This window comes from Mauremys mutica, chromosome 1 (assembly GCF_020497125.1).
Source record: "Mauremys mutica isolate MM-2020 ecotype Southern chromosome 1, ASM2049712v1, whole genome shotgun sequence".
NCBI lineage: Eukaryota > Metazoa > Chordata > Testudines > Geoemydidae > Mauremys > Mauremys mutica.
In genome coordinates, this window is record NC_059072.1 from 240,012,396 (window position 1) to 240,031,842 (window position 19,447).

Consider the following 19,447-nt stretch of genomic DNA (forward strand, 5'->3'; position numbering starts at 1 on the left):
CCATGTTGCCTGAGTGCTAGCAGGGGGTCATTGAGAAGACAGGGGAGATGGGCTCTCTAATCTCAGTTCTGGTGTTCAGCCCCACCTCAGCTCAGAGCAGCTGGGAGCAGCCATTATAGGGAAAGGAAGGAAGGAAGGAAGGAAGGAAGGAAGATTAATTCATCTCGATGCAGCATGGAAAATTTCTGTCCAAATGGTTTGGCAAAGTTATAAACAACTGAAAACAGGGGACTTAGAATGGGCAGAGTTGGGCAACCTTAATAAAAACTGGTGGTAGCAGTTCCTGCTAATATATTGCAATTCCTTTATAAATATCACCCTGCCAAAAAAAATAAAATAAAATAAAAAAATCAGGCACTTAAGGTTGTTTTTTGGGGGTATATATATGTGTCACAAAAAGTTTTACCTTTTGCAGAGAAAAAATATTACCAGTGCCACAAGGATTGTTCCAAGTGCTATGAGGAGTAAAACAATTTTATATGTAAGAACTGCATCATCTGGGTTACCTTAAAGAAAGACAGTTACAAAGGTTATACTTTTTTTGCATAGTAAAGATGAGCACACATGGCTATGTCAAATAGCTGCTTAGATGACTGATAGCAGTGTATGCCAGCATGATAAGCCTGCTTGTGTAATCTGATACTTTTCTGTCTGATACTTTACTGAGTAAAGGACTGAGGAGCAGATAGAATTTATAAATCCAACAGAAGCATAGATCAACCAGGACCATGGAGCACAGGAATTTATGAAGACTCCATCAGAAGACAAAAGAGGAGGATGTCACAACCCAATGGCCCCCTCCCTCAGTTCCCCTGGGAAAGCAGATAAGTACTACATGTTGCTAACGCTGTTGCAAGCATCGCAAAGCATGTTGGGGAGGGTCAAGGGTGTGAGTGTGGAATGGAAGTTTCCTTTGCAAGTTGCAGAAGCCAGAGGGGGAAGGAGGAAGAAAGCAGAGAATGGGTTAACTCGACACACTAGCTCGCTCAGGCAAAAGATAAGGCACTGACTCCACCCCAAGGCCGCAGCTCACAGCCAATGCTTGGCTGCCTGCTGAAAAAGACAGGGGCCTGGAATCCACCAACCAGCCGTAAAAAAGAAAAATTCAGCTAAACAGACCTGCAGAGGCAGCCCATAATGAGCGAGACAAGCGAAGGCCAGCACGGAGAAAAACAAAGAGGACAAGAAAGTCTAGCTGCTGTGTTTTGGAAAAGTTGAGAAAACCACAGAAAGCTGGTTTGGACTGGTACAAAGAGCATCAGGAGCAAAGGTCCCTGAAATAAATACCCCAAAAGAACCCAGAACATAAAAACCCTCCTAAGAGCTGGAGCAACTAGGAGATCACAGCAAACCCCAGACAACCTGGGCCCAGGACAAGAACTCCCATCCACCCCTCCCCGTCTTCTTCTTACGTTACACCCAGTCTTGGCCAGGCTTGGGTTGTGCGTGAGTATGAAACTGGGTCAGGGCTTGGGGTACTAATGCTTTCTTTCTTCCTTTGAGTGACGTGGGAGCAGTCCCAACACTCACTGCTGTTATTTTATTATTTTATCAATAAAGCTATAAACTTAAACACTTGGTGTGTTTCGTCATCTCCTGCCCAAACAATCCTGCAGCCTCAGCCAGATAACCTGACACCACAGGCATATTGGTAACGAAAATCTGTCACACGGATACAGAGAATGAGGATGAGTAAGCGAGGACATGGAAGTGGAAGAAGAGATGACAACTATGAGATGGTAGCAAAGGAAAATGTGTATATGATATGCCACACTCATCGTGGTAGCTGAGCCCTTATTGCTATTTCAGCCTTAACTCTTTCTGGCATTCATTGCCATAGTATTTGAGTGCTTCCCAAGTATTAAAAGGTACATAGTATCCTCCCTCACTTCCTTCTGAGCAGGCAGGAATAAAATATTTGAATAGAATTAAGATTTGTTTGTGTCTGTGAAGGTGAGACAGTAAGTGAAACAGACCGGTAATTACCGAGGGAAAATTAAATAAAAGAAATACTCGCCATCCGTACCAAACTCAATGGGCTCACTCCATTCCCCCCAATTCTCGCTTATGACACAACTATCTCCTTTTGCTCTGATTTGCAAGGTGTATTTTTTTTTGACATTGTAATTCTGAAATGTGTATCTTGTTTCTGGTACCTAGAAACAAAGCAATTATTAGCATTGTTATTAATAATAAAAACAACATGTATTATGGTAGTGCCTAAGGGCCAGCCAAGAATGCAGCCCCATTGTGCTAGACACTGTACAAACACAGTACTTGTCTTCATTGTATATGTAGATGTTAATAACATGTACGTTTTCATTTGTTGATCCCAGCTTTACAAAGAGTATATTTGTGCCTGCTTATGGAAACAGAATACAGTTGTGACACACTGTACCTCAAAAAGGCATCAGGAAACCCTCATATTCATCATTCATATGTGGTTGTGATATTTCATACAAAGCATGCCATATAAGATATCATATGAAAGGTCACGATCTGCTGAAACCCCTTGTTCTGTCCAAATATTTATATCACCAGTGTGTATGAAGTTATGAGATTTTGCTGTAGGGTTACTGAAATATGCTGTAAATTTGCTAGTGACATACAAAGGACTCCTGCCCAGGAATGTGTTCAATGATCATTAATCAGCCAGGGACTTATAATTAAAGGATTTACAATTCAATGATAGTTGCCAAAGCACCACACAATGGGGACAGCTCAACTCTATGATTCAGTTGCACAAGGCCACACAGGGGGCATTGCTCAACGCAGTGACTCAGCAAAGCCCACCAGGACGTGTTTGGGCAAGTGTCTTTTAGGCACATGGATTGAGGATATAAAATAGGGAACAGTGACAGCATGCCTTTGCCTTTCTCCTCCCCCACCTAAGCTGGGAGCAACAAGAACACAGAGAAGATGTCCTCCCAATGCTATTCACTGTCTCTGCTAGACATTACTGTGTTTGAGTCCACGCATTAGCTCATATATATTGTAAAGACGTACACTACTTTATGTTACTAGGATTTAGTGCCTTTAAGATACTGTTCTGCTAACTCTTGGATGGCTTTCTGGATTGAGGTGAAGTACACAGGTCAGATTCCTGTTAAAGTGAATAACTTGGCATATATTGGAACCGCAGTAAATAAGATACTGAGGCTCCTAGAGAGCTTGAAGTTTTCTTTGTCTAATTTAAATGGTCCTAAGGTTTTGATGTTGGGTTTTATGTTATTTATTTTCTACCAGACATGGGAAAGTAATGCAAAGAATGGAACAAAATTTGTTTTCCACCTTTTGCAAAACAACATCAAAATATGATAAAGAGACAGAATTTATTTTATTTGTATTAGTATGTGTGTGAAACCAATAGAAAATGGAAGGTTTTGAAAGGTGTGTGGAGTGCTAGGGCAGTGGTTTTCAATCTGTGGTCCACGGACCCCTTGGGGGTCTTAAGATTATGTCTAAGGGGTCCGTGAAAGGTTGTCATTAGCATAGGTAGAACAGTCATTTTCAACCTGTGGGTCTGAAGACTATGTCTAAGATTTCCAAGAGGAGTCTGCATCTCAATTTAACATTTTTAAGGGTCAATCCAGATTACATATATCCTTGATTCTAACCTAACAGTTTGGAATATGATATATTTAAGAAAACTGATACATAAAGATACCTTTTAGTATGCTGCTGTGACAGTGAGCCAGTGAGGGTTAAAATGAGCAGGCTAAGTGACCCAAAATCAACCTTAAGGACATATTAGACAAGCATTGCAATGGTAAACAGGGCCATTCCTTGCTGATAGTTATCAAAGCCATGTTAAAGTAGAGAAAGTAGAGAATTAGAAGAAGATACTGAGTATATTTGTCTGTGTTTACCTAGATCTTGTTAGATGTTAAAAATGTGACCAGATTAGCTTGTGGATGCTAAATGTCTGTTCCTTACTGTTATTATATTCTACTGATTCAGGGATGAAAAAGGAATATTAACATTTAGATGAAATTTGGGGTGTAATAATACCATTATCTTTATTTCTCTTTGAAATTTGTAGTAAACTACCTATGAACTACTTGAATGGTTAATTACCTTATGCTACTGAATGCAGCTCGTTGTGTGCTTAGGAAATAGAAATGTACTTCAGTGCAACAATGTATATTACCTATTCTTCATCCAAATATCCTGGACTGTCCCTGCAAATTCTTATGGAAGAATTTGAACAAAATCTATACATGGACTGGCTCTTGGACTATAACCTATTAAACTGATTCTGGAAAGACTTTTTGCAAATCAGAAGCTCACCATTTCTGCTATGAAACTGACCTAAGACCTTTATTCATATCTTATGTATAATGATCTTGTAACCAAAGTAACTTTTTATTTTGTTTTTAAATAAATCTTAAATTAGCTAATAAAAATCAGCTGTAAGCGTGTACTTGAGTCAAATTTGAAATATTCATTTACCTGGTGATTAATGTGTCCAGTCTCCTGGGACTGATAGAACTTCATATATGGTGAATAAGATTTTAAGTAATCCTCACCATCTATGACAGACATGGCTGTCTGGGTGGGAGCCAAAGGCTGGATTGCTTAGGGGGAAACTCTATTTTAGCTTCTTGGTAACCAGTATGGTATTACAGAAGCTGAGTGGTCTAATTTGGTGAACCTAATTAGAAGAATAATCCATCGGTTTTGGGGATCGTCTGCACCATTCTTTGCAGTTGGCCCTGATTGAGCAATCTCAATGGCCCCTCCAGTGACCATGGTCACAGCTACTTGAGTGTTATACTGACACCAAAACTATTTAGGCAGTAGTAATAATATTTTACACTGCATGAGACTAAATGCTAAGCTGGGACAAGACCATATTTTAGTATGGGAAGAGAATAGTTACCGTAGGACACTCGTTGCAGCTTTCCTTGGGATTGGCCTGCAAAACAAAGAAAAATCTTTATTATTTTAGTATTTGTTTTGTTACTCTGTAATAATCCAATTCTTTCCTTCTTTTCCTTTTTGATTATTTACTTGCTTGCTTGGTTCAGAAGAAGGTGCAACTAGAATTTACAATGTCTAAGATTCCAATATTATGCAATAAATTTCCTCCTATCACATACAGATATCTTTGGTTGTAATTAATGATTGGCAAACCTGGCGAGTCTCCTCCAATAACTCGCCTGAGTTTGGTTTCTTATTCAAAGTTTGGGCTTCTTGCATTTCAGGTTAAAAAAGAAAGGAAACAAAGCTTTCTTTCTTTCTTTCTTAGACAAGCAATTGCCTGATGCTGGTGTTGAAATAAAGTCTCCCTCACCCTTGCCCTGTTTAACTGTGACATCACAAAGGAAGAGGAGACTGAGGCTGAGACTAAGGCTGGTTCCTTGGGTGCATGTGTGACTACTCTTGCTTGCCTTTTGTTCTTTCTACTGTAAGCATGGTCTGAGTGCGTTCTCCCCAGACATGTCATGATGCACAGAGAAAAGGACTTCAGGAGCAAACAATGTTTGCATAGACATACTTAGTATTGTGCTTAACATGCCCTAAAGGGGGGAGCCATCCTAAACAGAACCTCACTTGCTAAGCAGAGGGTAGGGATGCCAAATCCCAGTCATGAAAAGTATGAATGAGGCCAGGTGTTCCTACTGTGTGGTGTGGACTCGGCTCAAAGAGTTCTAGATATTATTTGACTGTAAATATGAGCAAATGGCCCCCATAAATGGAGAAGAGACAAAGTCTCAGGGAGGCAATCAATACCCGCACTCAAGAAGGAGTGCTTGTATCTAATCAAGAAGAATCATCAACTGGGGGAAGTGCAGGACCAGCTGTTAGAACCATGCAGGTGCTACCAGGCCATGTTGCAGTAAGCACATGACATACCCCGTGCATGACACCTAGGGAGAGAAAAGGCATTGGGTCAGATATTAGCCCAATCCTACTGGCCAGACATGCACTATGAAGTGAGAGAATGTTGTTCCTCCTGCCTATAGTGTCAACTATCTAGCAGCAGAGGGATCACCAAGGCACCCTTGGTCCCTCTGCCCTTCATTGTGACCCGCCTTAAAAAGAATAGGGGTGGACATGGTTGGACTCTCAGAAAAAACTGCAGCAGGGCATCACTATATACTAGTGAGCATAGACAACACAGCCAGGTATCTGGAGGCTCTTCCTCTCCACTTCCCAAAAGCGTCAGCTATAGCTCCAGAACTCTTGAAGCTCTTCTCACAGGTAGGGTTTCCCTGTGAAATATTAACAGACCAAGGGATTAATTTCATTTCCCAACTGATGCAGGAATTATGTTCCATTCAGAAGGTCAAGTATCTGAAGACTTCGGTGTCCCATCCACAAACAGCCAATCTAGTAGAACGGTTTCATAAGACCCTGAAGGGGATGTTGACGCACTTTGTCAGCAACAACCCCAAGCAGTGGGACTGGCTACTTCTAACACTTCTATTTGCCACACGGGAGGTCCCACAAGCTGTGACGATGCGTTTCTGGCGGGACCCAACTGAGAGTGCCAATTCAGGACAAATCGCTTAAATGGAGCAGTTACAGCCCAAGGCTGGGGTTTTTCCACCTCTAAGGCAAACCAAACCAGCCAGACAAAGAGGACTTTGGTTTCACCTCACCGGCTAACCACAACTCACATAAGCAATTCCCTTAGACACTCCAGTTTCCCAGTATCACCACCAGTGCCACTCGTCCTGGGGATGAATGTTTATGAAAACCAACACCCCAATAGAAGAAAAAAGGTTCTCTCGATCCCAAAGAATCAAGCCCCAGACCCAGGTCAACATACAAATTAGATCTTACTCACAAATCACGCTGTTACCAATCCTTTAGAATCTAAAATCTAAAGGTTTATTCATAAAAGGAAAAGGATATAGATGAGAGCTAGAATTGGTTTAATGGAATCAATTATATACAGTAATGGCACAGTTCTTAGTTCAGGCTTGTAGCAGTGATGGAGTAAACTACAGGTTTAAATCAAGTCTCTGGAGTACATCCCCCGCTGGGATGGGTCATCAGTCCTTTGTTCAGAGCTTTAGTTTGTAACAAAGTCCCTCCAGAGGTAAGAAGCAGGATTGAAGACCAGATGGAGATGAGGCATCAGCCTTTTATAGGTTCTTCCCAGGTGTAAGAACACTTCTTTGTTCTTACTGTGGAAAATTACAGCGAAATGGAGTCTGGAGTCACATGGGCAAGTCCCTGCATACTTTGCTGAGTTACAAGGCGTATCTGCCTTCTCTCAATGAGTCAGTTGTGTAGCTAATGGTCCTTAATGGGCCATCAAGCAGGCTAGGCAGAGCTAACACCAACTTGTCTGGGGTGTCACCCAGAAGCACAGCACAAATTTGAAATAGAGACAGTATAGAGCCAATACCGATAACTTCAACTACAAAATGATACATACATATAGACAGCATAATCATAACCAGCAACCTATAACCTGGTCTTAGACACCTTATATGACCCCCTTTACATAAGATTTGGTGCCACTACAGGACCTTGGTTGCAACCATATTCTATATGGTCCCAGATTATATCAATAACGTCATCTAAGCCTCTAAGGAGTTTTCTCCATCTGAGTTGCTATATGGTCACCAACTGTGGGGCATGTTGAACCTGTTGCAAGAAGGGTGGGAAGAAGATGATTTGGGGGCCTTAAACATAACCCAATATATCTTTCAGTTAAGGGAGCAATTCAGAAACAGAAGGATGTTTGCCAGAGAGAAGTTGAGGAATGCCCAGCACACCCAGGAACAAAATTACAATAAGGAGGCTACAGACTTTTCAGTCAGGTGACCGTGTTCTTCTTCTGCCTTCAGCCAAGTCTAAATTAATGGTCTGATGTCAGGGTCCATTCAAAGTGGTCACGCAGGCAGGGCCCATGGACTATGAGATCAAACTACCCAGGAGGAGGAAGGAAACCAAGGTCTACCACACGAACCTTCTCAAACCTTGTAGGCATGGGAAGTCCTGCTGATAACTCCTATTCCAGCAAAACCAGAATTGGGACCCCAGGGGCCAAGCGGCGAAGCTCCAGCAACAGTACCAGGGGGTGAAGGACTCTCCCCTGCACAAAGGAAACAAATTCTCCCACTAATTGGGGACTTTTTTGCAGTGTTCTCCAACCTCCTGGGGAGAACACGGTTGGTTCAACATCACCTAGAGACTACCCCAGGCCAGGTAGTCCAAGAGAACCCTAGACTCTTATCATGAAGAATATGGGAAATGGTCTGAGAGGAAGTACAAGTGATGCTGAAGATGGGGATGATTATAGAATCCAAAAGTGAATGGAGGTGCACCATAATTCTAGTTCCCAAGCCAGACGGTATGGTTTGATTCTGTTGACTTCAGGAAGGTCAAAATTCTACCTCTACCCAATGACAAAGTTGGACAAGTTATTAGAATGGCTGGAACCAGCGAAGCACCTGAGCAGTACTGACCTGACAAATGCTTACTGGCAGATCCCCTTATCCCCTTGCTCACAAGAGAAAATGGCTTTGTCCACCCCTTTTGGGCACTTCCAATATAAGACCATGCTTTTTGGCCTCCACGGAACTGTTGCTACCTTCCAACGGCTTATGAATAAGATCTTCATTCCCCACCATCAATATGCTGCGGCATACTTCATCAATATCATCTACAGTATCACCTGGGAAGACCACTTATGGCATTTATAGGAGGTGTTAAAAATGCTATAGGAGGTATGACTTGCAGCCAACCTGGCAAAATATAAGGTAGCTGTGAGCGAAGTGACCTATTTGGGGTACTGCGTAAGAGGTGGTCGATAAGGTCTAGGCATGTCCTGTGCCCCAGACAATGAGGTAAGTCGACATTTTCAGTGCTTCACCTGGCAGGATATTACGAGCAGTTTATCCCCGGCTTAGCCTCAATTGCAGCCCCACTTATGGACCTCATAAAAGGCAACAACCCTAAGAAAATCCATTGGCATGGGAAGTGCAAGGAAGCATTCAGAGAACTGAAAACATGAATATGCCAGGCAGCCATGCTCTTCAGCCCTGCTTTTTTTCTTGGGAATTCAGACTACACAATGATGCCTTGGGCGTCAGTCTCAGCGCTGTCCTTTCACAAGAGTTTGAAGGGGGAGAACACTGTGTCCTTTACCTAAGTATCAGAGGGGTAGCCGTGTTAGTCTGGTTCTGTAGAAGCAGCAAAGAATCTTGTGGCACCTTATAGACTAACAGACGTTTTGCAGCATGAGCTTTCGTGGGTGAATACCCACTTCTTCGGATGCAAGCAGAAGAACCTAAGTAGGAAGCTATTAACGAGGGAAAAGTAGTACTCCATTATTGAAAAGGATGCATTTGCTATCCTGTGGGCAGTAGTAGGCCTGAGGTATTACCCATTGCACAGCCCCTTTTCTCTGATCACTGATCATGCACCCCTATGCTGGGTCCAGTCCATGAGAGATACAAACTCTTGTTCAACCTTATAGTTTCCGAGTATAATACTGCATGGGAAAGGACCATGCTAACGTAGATTTATTTTCACAGATCGGGGATTGAGACAACTCAACCCCCAATGGGTTTCCCCATCTTGAGGGGTAGGGTATGTGAAGGGACATGCCCTCACCCTGGTATGGAAGAGGCTAACTATCTCCTCTGTGCCTGTTCCATGCTAACAAGACACACCTGCAAGGCTTGTTCAGCCTGGAGTGGGAGGAGCTTAAAGGAGGGAAACCTACCACAGGAAGGGACAGTAAAAAGGAAGAAGGTTGCTCCAGCCAGGGACTGTTGGCAACAGAGGGAGTCCAGCTGAGGAGGAGACAGCCGCAAGATGCACAGCTCAGGAAGCCGCCCTGACTGATGGTAAAGCAATATGCCCCAGAAAGAAGGGTAGAAGGTAAACCCCATGACAGGGCAATAGATTCTGAGAGACTGAGCCCTTAGAGCTGACTCTCTAGGGTCTGCCTGAGAGGCTGATCCTTGTTCCAGCCAGACCTTCCCCTCTTGTAAAGGGAAGGGAAGAACAGGAACCAAACTTCAGCTTGTGGGCAGTAGGCATAAGAACATAAGGCTGCAGAGAGATTCCCCAAAGGCTGCCAAAAGGGGAGTAGAGGGGGTAAATGATGGACAGTGGGACTCAGGGGGATGTAATTCAGATTTCATTGCTAATATTGAGGGAACGAGGTACTGGCTTTCTAACCTGGTATAGAGAGCACAGGAGAAAAAGGCTCTAACCTTGTGGAAGGAAAAGCCAATTGGTGGAGTCTAAGGGTGCTGGAATCTTTGGTGAAATAAAGGGGCCAAGGCCAAAGTACCCCCTTCCTCTTCACAACTGGCTGCTCTGGTGGTGAGCCAGCTGCCCTCTCTTCTGGCACCACAGCAACTCCTGGTGGGCAAAAGGTGTAATTGCAGCATCACTCCCAGCATAATCTATTATTCTGCGGTGAAAAAGAAATCTGTGGGGGACATGAATTCTGTGTTTATGTTTCTTTTGTTAAAGGCGGGGGCATGGCCCTAGCCCTTCCCACTTCCTGTGCCAGTGGAATCCACTGGCCTTCTGGTGTGGAAGGTCATAAAAGAGACTTGAGAGGTGTTGATGTGAGTCCATGCTGGCATAGAGGAAGCCTTCTGATTTTAGGGACACTGGGATACAATAGTCCACCATTGCAGTTAGCCCAAGAAATGGAGATGGGCCCAAGCTACAAAGTTCAGAGACAGATCCAAACCTCCCTAAAGTTGGAGGATGACTGGATCTAAGGTTTTAATCTGGGTCTCTCTTTACAAGGAAACAGTTAACATCAGACAGTCATGCTGAAGCATAGCATAACAAAAGCGCTCTCATTTAGGATTCTAGGCTGCCATCATGTGTTCATTATATTTCATTATTTCAAAGATAAAGTAAGTTAAATCTTCTCATCCTTGTGCTGGAGCACAGCAACTAGCACTCTTACTGTGCACTGTACTAGGACTGGTAGGCTGAAGATCTGAATTTCACTTTCAACAGGATTAAATTCCTCCCTTAATTTTATATAATTATCCTTTGGTCTGATACTCTGCCCTTTCTAATTCATATTTTCCTTTTATGCTCTGGTACTGAGTTCCTTTTATATAACATCCGAAGGGCACAATCCTTAAACCAATGGGAGTTTTGCCTCAGTAAGTACTGAGGGGTGGTCTACACTGAAAAATTAGATTGATCTATCTACATCGTTCCGTGTGTGAAAAACGTACACACCTGAGTTCTGTAGTTAGTTTGACCTAATCTCTGGTGTACACCTGGCTAGGCTGATGAAAGAATTCTTCTTTCAAGCTAGCTACCACCTCTCGGAGGGCTGACAACTACAGTGACGGAAAAGCCCCATCAGTTGCTGTAGGATAGGAAGTGTCTTCACTACTGCAGCTCCATAGAGAAGCCCTGAGCCCTTTATAGTTAAACTATTACCTTCAGACATCTTTTACTCTAAGTTCCCTAATTGAATACTTTATTAACTGTCTAGCTTTTACCGACTTGTTTTACTGTTTAGAGATGGAAACCCCAATGACCAACTTCAATGCTGAACTACTCCCATTAGAATCAATGAGAGCTTTACCTTCTTTTCCCAGGGCTGAATTTGTGCTTATGAACATCACATCACAGCCTTGATTTCACCTTGATCCAAGTCCCAGCCAGTTGTAGTAACCCAGTGCACAGTTAGCATCACACCAGTTGAATATAGAAGGCATTAAAAGGTTGGTTAATTAGTGCAAATCCCTGTCTCCTGGAACATACTCTTACAATCAATTTATCTCATGTGTAAGAAAAGTATAGTCCATACAAAAAGCTACTTTAAAAGAATGTTAAATGTGCAAAGGTGAAGCACTGAAAATGTCAAAGGTTGTCTGTACTATAGTCTTTATAATGGAAACACATAGGAACATCCCTGACACAAAGGACACCTCCTGCCAAATGCCATATATGAAATTTCACACAAAACACCTGTGTTAAAAGAACTTTATGTTTACAAAGTCAAGCACCCAAAATTTAGGTACCACAAGAATTGAAGTGCCTGTGCAAACTTAATTTGGCCCCTTTGTAATATGCATTATGATACAGTCTTAAATTATTGATCACAACTAGACCAGCACTAGAAGGGGATGGGACACTTTACCAGTGAGTTTCACAGACAGTTGCTGATGGCAGAAGAATGTGGAGACTCTGGGATCCTGGGTTTCATTGCAGGCTCTGGAGCTGAGTGTTCTTTACTGGACAAAGACTCTTCTGCCCATTGCCCACAAACATGACCCATTCTGCCCTTCCCCCTCTAACCTATGCGAGTCCCATAGAGCCCCCACACTGGCTGCTTATCCCAGTCCCATTCTCCTCACCTAGTCAGTCCCAGTCTCCACTCTTCAGGCTTCTGATCCCAATCCCAGGCTCATTGTCTAGTGGGTCCTAATCTCACCCATTCAGACTCCCGCTCCGAGTCTCCCCCGCACCCAGTCCTCATTTTCTGCCCTGCTCCCAGACTCAGTCTTCTCCTTGCCCAACCAGTCTCAGGTCCTTGTCCTGACTCCCTGATCTGTCTCTCTCTCCCTGCAGCCTCTAGTCACCCTCCCACACACTCACATTCCCCATCCCTGATGGTTCCCAGTTCCAGTCTTCATTCCTGTGCTTCTCATCCACTCTGTGTCCTTACTTCTCATGGTTCCTTGTTCCAGTCTCTTTGCACAGCCAGTCCCAGTTCTCACCCTGCACTCCAACTCATTGTCAGATCTGTCTCTCCTCCCCACATAACCTCCTTCTCTCTGCCCCATTGGTTCCTAGTCCCAGTCTCCTTTCATCCAGTCTCAGTTCCTCCCTCCTACACTCTTTCTTCCCCCCACCTATTTTCCTCTCTAACTTTGAGAACAAGTCTCCTTGCCCAGCAAGTCCCAGTCTCCTGCCTGCAGGGTCCTTGTCCCAATCTACTCCCCCAGGCCTCCCCTACAATGCCTTAGGCTGGGCTCTTGTGGCCTCTGCATTTGAATCAGATCGCCTCTTCCTCCTCCACACTGGCAGAGCACCAGCAGGGGTGCACTGAGAGCACAGGAAAGGCAGATGCTCAGCTCTCAGTTCCAATGTCCAGTCCCACTCTGCCTGGAGCAGCTGGCAGCAGCCATAACCTCATAGCCCTGTGCTGGAGCATGCTCAGCAGCTCTGTGGGGATGGCATGCATGTGCAGTCTAGTCAAAATTAGGAGCTGTGAGAGGCTCAAGTATGCTCAGGGAGTCCAGAATTTAGCAAGTCTCCACTGAGCAAGTGCAAATTGTGATTTTTCAAAGGCTTCTCACCTGGTCAAATTTGGGCAGATTTTCACAGGGATTGTAAAAGGCACATTCTGACACAAAGGACACCCCCTGCCAAATGTCACTGGTCCAAAGAATGGGGGCCTCGAGTTTCCAAAGAAAAGATTATTAGAATTCTTTTAATATTGAAAAACTGTATTTTTCTCTAGTCTTGTTCTGAACCATTTTGGCTAATACCTGCTATGGAAAATTTTAGCCCAAATAGTTAAAGTTTGGCAAAATTATAAGTAACCAAAACCAAGGTCTTAAATGGAGACGTGTCGGGCAACCTTAATAATAGGTAGTGCTATCAGCCTTGCCTATAGTATTGTACGGGTTGTCATTGCACAAAGACATATTTGGAGGTGGGGATGAGTTAAATTAGTGAATCAATCATCTAGCGACCTGCACTCTTAAAAGCTTTAAGAAGCTGTTTTCACATCCCAGGAAATGAATGGCATTGTAAGCTGGGGTTTTCACCTGTTCCAGTGGACAGGAATTTGTAGTGTCTAGTTCTCTCCACTGTCTCTGTGGATCATGCTGTTGGATCCGAATTCAGAAAAGTAATTGCTGAGTTAGGGTTAGCAATGATGTAAGAGCAAGTGTAATGCTGGTGAGAAACAAAAGGAGTCAAGAGAGTGGGCACAGAGAGTTGCAGGTGCTGAAAGACAGTTATGGAGACAAGGTTAGCAAATGAGGCAATAAAGTATGTAGCATGCAGGAATGGCTGGATCTAAAAGGACTGCATGACAGATGGGGAAAGGGAGGTGATTCGTAGCGTAGGAGAGGTTGATATTTGTCTATACATTATAGATTGATAAACAGAAAATATATATTCCTAGTGAGAGTCATTCAAAAAGTTACACTTACGTTAGTTTTCTTATTTCGAATGTCAATTTGATACTCAAAGCAGTTATCTCCATTTCCTTCAAAATGGCTTAGCTGGGGCCGTTTCCATCGCACTATACACTCTGGTCGGTCTTCAGAACAGTTTACAGTGATATTTAATGGAGGAGTGAGTTTTTCTAGAATAAAATAATCACTATTACATCTGATAAAGAGTCAGCTTTTGATAAAGAATTAGTTCACATTTGGAATTATATCTTTGCAACCATAAGGGCTAGAATCAGCTTTTAAATAAAGAAATATGAAAGCTTATGTTCTGGAGCACAGCTCTGAAACAAATGCAGGCCCTTCTCCCAGTGAAGAATGGTTCACTCTACTTGTAGTAAAAACGGAAATTAAATAGAAAACCTTTTTCCTTACCAATTTTATACAAGTCGATGTACTCATCATAAAACTGAATCTCTGATTCGTTGCTGGACCCATTCACCAGGAAGTAAACTTTCTTTTTAATGTCTTTCACATCTTGAAAACTGCATGCGATATGTCTTTCAAGTGCATCTCTTATGTAATGTGGACACTCTTGTACATCTTCTTCCCTGCATATACAAAAATGTTTCAGTTAAACATGAGAAATGTCATCTGTCAAATGTGAATTCAAAACTTCTTTGAGCCAATGAAAACTCTTTACTTTGAGTATTGCCAGAAAAGAAAATACTGGGTATCTTCTGGGGCATTCCTGCCAGCCTTCCAAGTGCAATTCATGAAGGAAACGTTGTAAATCACACAGGAGAAATTTTCAACAGATGTTCCATGCATGCCTGGAAACCAAGAAAAGTTACATGTTTATTTATATGTTACCAAATGGTTTTGTGGAGAGAGAGAGAGAGAGAGAGAAAGAGAGAGAGAGAAGGTGAACTACTTGTACTAGCCAGGGGCGGCTCCAGGCCCCAGCACGCCAAGTGCGTGCTTGGGGCAGCAAGCCACAGGGGGTGCTCTGCCGGGAGGTCCGCCGAAGCCACGGGACCAGCGGACCCTCCGCAGGCAAGCTGCCAAAGGCAGCCTGTCTGCCATGCTTGGGGCGGCAAAATGCCTAGAGCCGCCCCTGGTACTAGCAGGTACAACTCTGGACACACTGAGTCAGACCCAGAAAAAATTGAGCATATGCAACTTCTATTGATGATTTTAGGTCCCTAAGGATTTAGGTGCCTAATTTTAGGCACTCAAGTTTGAAAACTTCTGCATTCCATTTAACCATGGTGATTAAACCTAGTTGTCATAACATTAATAAAAACTGAGTCATATTGTTAGTCAGACAGAATGAGGCTCATGTTAACCATAAATTGCTTCAGTAAAGATGCCTAATGTGGTCACTGTTTTATTTTGCTATGCACCATTTTAATTCCCACATTCTCTAAGAGACTGACATAAAAAAAACACAATTATATCACACACAGATGTTTCTATCCTGCAATTTACTGTGCAAAAGTGGACCCTTCCTCTGCAACAATGTCACTAGCACAATTGAGGCCACAGTTTGTTACAAAATGGCATCATTGCTGCAGATTTGCAAAAGCGTTTGTAATAAAAATGAAATCAATAACATCTAGAATGAAATATATTCTGACTTTTTTTCTCAAAATATTGCAGATAGACAAAGCTTTTCACAAACACTAATGCATTACCTTGAGGAATGAATCTGCCTTCTGCTGAATATAAAGTGTGGTTGTACATTGCTTCAACTCGAAATAATGCCCCCTTATGTATAGGCTTAGCTTGGTTTATGCTAAACATGCAGGTTTTATTGTACACCTGAAAAATAACATGCATTTGTATTAATCCTTTGTTTTTCCTTCCCAGTTTTAACTGGTTCTAACTATGGGAAAAGTCCCAGCATAAGTCAATTGAAGCCTGTTGGACTTCTCACAGTGTGTAAAGTTAAGCACAGGTGTAAGTCTTTTCAGCGGTAGGGTCTTTGTTTGCACAGTTCCAGCTGCATGAATTGCCTCCCATATTTCTGCAGGGAAGTCTAGAGGATCTACAAAGAGAGGTACCATGGAGCGCAACCAGTAACCTCTCCTCTCCTGCCCTCTCACCATACTCCATGGAGTTCCTTCAACAAAGAGTATAGACGCTTTTGCAGGGATCAGATGATGGTAGCAAGAATCTCCCCTCTCTTCTGGAAAGGCAAGGGTAGATCTGCATCCCAGGGAAGGTTCTGAGCATGAATATTTAATAAATGTACAGGTGTCCTCATGAATTTGCAAAACTATTGTATGCATTATCAAAAGTCTTCGAAACATTTGTTGTTGTCCCAACAATTACATAGGGACTAATTAAAGATGGTGTGCATATGATTTTTACCCCTATTATAAAATGTTTGCTGTCTGTAGATTTATGCAACAATATACCTTAAAAATCAATACATCCAATTATGGAAACAATTTCTATTCTGGATCTTATCTTCACAGCCAGAAAACTTAGCAATGTTGGCCTTAATTCATCAGTATATTACTGCAGTTTTACATCCAACTGAGTTACATCAGAATAAACTTGAGTGACACAGACGGAACTCAGGGCCATCATTTTTAAATGAAAAATTCTCAAACCCCAAGAAAACAGCGCTACGATCCCCTTTGAGATCATAGTCTTGAAAAATGGGAATCAGTGACCGAGGAAGCTGAAATGTTGAAAATGCATCCTGGTATATGGGGATGGCAGCTCCCATTTGAATGTAGAATGGAAACAGGCCTGACTCAGAGTTGTAAAGGTGAGGTTTTGTTTGTTCTTTTTAAAAAATGTAAACAGGAGTCTCTTGTGTTTATCATGCATTCACAGCAAGAGCTATATTCTCTGTGGCCTACTCCCCATCATGAGATTTGACCTCCCCCCTGGGCAGAATCACTCTTACAGAAACTAGCTATCATAGGTAGTTATATGGCTCCTATCGCTGTAGCATCTGATTGTCTCATAAGTTAGTGAGTGTTTCCATTTTGTAGCTGGGAACTGAGGCACAGAAAGACTAAGTTACTTGACCAAGGTCACACAGAGAGTCTGCGGCAGAGCAGAGACAAAGTTAATGCCCTAGCCCCTGGACCATCCTTCTGCTCTGAAAGCTCTCACTGAAAGCACATTCACAGCTATAGAGTGTATGAAAGTGCGATGGGTATTTCTAAAACTACTATTTAAATCTGATATATTCTTATACAGCCACCTCCCCTTAAGTCCCAAGGCTTCTCTGTGGGGCCCTGCAGGATTCCAGCACTGCAGCAGGGGCAGGAGAGATTAGGGCTTGGGTAGGAATTGTGCTCCATTAGATTCTATCTCCTCTTGGCCAAACACAAGCAAGCCAAAGAGAATTTGGTAATTTGTGTTGATCACAGTCTGCAGGGGCTGTGCAGGAAAGGGTTGTGTGACAGCAGGGAAACAAGGGCCTTCTGCTTGGACACCCCTTCCCTCCAGTGGATTCTCAGGGATCTGTGTGTATCTGAGGATCTGGCCAAATCACCAGCTACTTCTATGTGAGGACAAACCCCACAGCCAAACAGAAAAGAGGAAATTTTGCAAATGAATCGTTCCAGACTTTCTACTCCCCTGCATGGCTTATTCCTGCATAGGGAAGCTTCACACACTAAGGTATCCAGGCAGTTCTAAACAAAACCTTTTCCTCCTGGTTCCAGGCAAACATTTCAGTAAATTCTCTGATTCTCAAACAAAGACTAACGCCAACAGTGCTGCTGGCCTGTCAGAGAGAGAGCAAGATGTGAAACAAATAAAGTTCCCCTCTTGCAGCCACTGTCTCCGAACAGTCCTTTATAAAAAGGTACGCTGTCATCAGGAGGACTTTTGTGCTTTTGCTGTATGTACCAGGTGCAGAGGATCACAAGAATGTGTGCTGGGAATTTCTGTATTGGATTATACCAGTTATCCATCTGGTCCCGTAACCTGTCTCTGAGAGTGGCCAGGATCTGATGCTTCTAAGAAAGGTGCCCGCTAAATGAATGAGCTCTATATTATTAGAAGTCTTCTCCCACTGTAGGTATGTATCAAGTCACCTCTTAATCTTCTCTTTGATAAGCTAAGTAGAGTGAGCTCACTAATGGCTCAGCTCCCCACACTGCCTCTCTTAGGTCAGTGGAAGCGCTCCTCATGAGGATGTGCACCGCAGACCCAAGGAGAGTAGTGTGCACATGTAATTACTTTAGTGCTCTCAAAGTATGTCTACACAGCAACTAGGAAGTTTGTCTGCCCATGCTGGAAATTATACTCACGCTATCCCTGCTCAAGCTAGCATCTAAGTATAGCAGTGGGGCTGTGGTGGTATGGAGAATGGGTCGGGCTAGCTGCCTCGTGACTGGGCAGGATTGTACTTGCATGGCTAGCCCAATCTGTACCTATGCTGCCAAGGCCAGACTGCTATTCTTAGGCATTAGCACAAGCAAAGCTAGGGTGTGAATATGTACCTGCACTGGCAATTACACCTCTCCATTGCTGTGTAGACATACCTGTGGCACAGCGTTGCACTGGGAGCTCATGTTGAGCTGGTTTTTACCATGAACCCTATGTCCTTTTTACAGTCACTGTTTTCCAGGATAGAGTCTCTCATTCTGTAAGTGTGACGTACATTCTGTGTTCCTAAGTGTATAACCTTGCATTATGTTGTATCAAAATGCATGTTGTTCAAATGATCCCACTTCCCCCAGTCATCTACAGCTCTCTGTATAACTGAACTATCCTTATTATTTACTATTCCAACAGTTTTTACCAGCATTAAATTTACATTTTTTTCAGATCATTGATAAAGATATTGAATGACATTGGACTAAGGGATATTTCTAGTTGGTCCCTTCAGATGATGTACCTCACTGGGAACTGAACCTGCCATAATATATGTAATAAAAGTCCCCAAGAACTCTGGAAACATATTGTCATTTTCTAGGCTTTTATGATACTACAAGTGATACATATATGTTTTGTCAATGGATCGAGTATATAAAAGGAAAATAAAAAAGTACAGTTAATTATTTCTATTAATAAGTAAATAGAAAACTTACCTTTTTCCCTATGGATCGCTGGCTTGCATTCATAAAACAGGTGTATTCAGTAACAGTGACACTGCTGTCCCAGGTCAGTTTTAGTTTTCTGGGATTCAGCGTCAAGTTGGCAATGGGTGCGGATGATGACTTCGCTGAAAGTTTTATGAATTAATATGAGACAGGAGGCGATAAGATTTTTCAAAGTTTTCAGGTGCAGAGGCTAGTATTTAGCAGGCCTGCCGTGATAAATAAATTTGGGGGATAGCCCATGTCAAGGCTGATTCCCAACTCTCTTACTCTGAGTGCAGAAGT

General features: G+C 42.8%; 1 protein-coding gene across 1 annotated transcript in view; it reads right to left on the minus strand.

Annotated features, from left to right (window-relative positions):
- LOC123363523 (granulocyte-macrophage colony-stimulating factor receptor subunit alpha-like) overlaps positions 1 to 19,447 on the minus strand; it is a 66,867-nt gene that overhangs the window by 8,645 nt on the left and 38,775 nt on the right. Inside the window, exons 5-12 of the mRNA XM_045004589.1 lie at positions 19,154 to 19,287; positions 15,785 to 15,911; positions 14,791 to 14,920; positions 14,523 to 14,698; positions 14,127 to 14,281; positions 4,883 to 4,918; positions 2,027 to 2,156; positions 407 to 506 (exon numbers count right to left, since the gene is read on the minus strand). Coding sequence (XP_044860524.1) covers positions 407 to 506; positions 2,027 to 2,156; positions 4,883 to 4,918; positions 14,127 to 14,281; positions 14,523 to 14,698; positions 14,791 to 14,920; positions 15,785 to 15,911; positions 19,154 to 19,287 — 988 coding nt within the window. The remainder of the gene's footprint in view (positions 1 to 406; positions 507 to 2,026; positions 2,157 to 4,882; positions 4,919 to 14,126; positions 14,282 to 14,522; positions 14,699 to 14,790; positions 14,921 to 15,784; positions 15,912 to 19,153; positions 19,288 to 19,447) is intronic.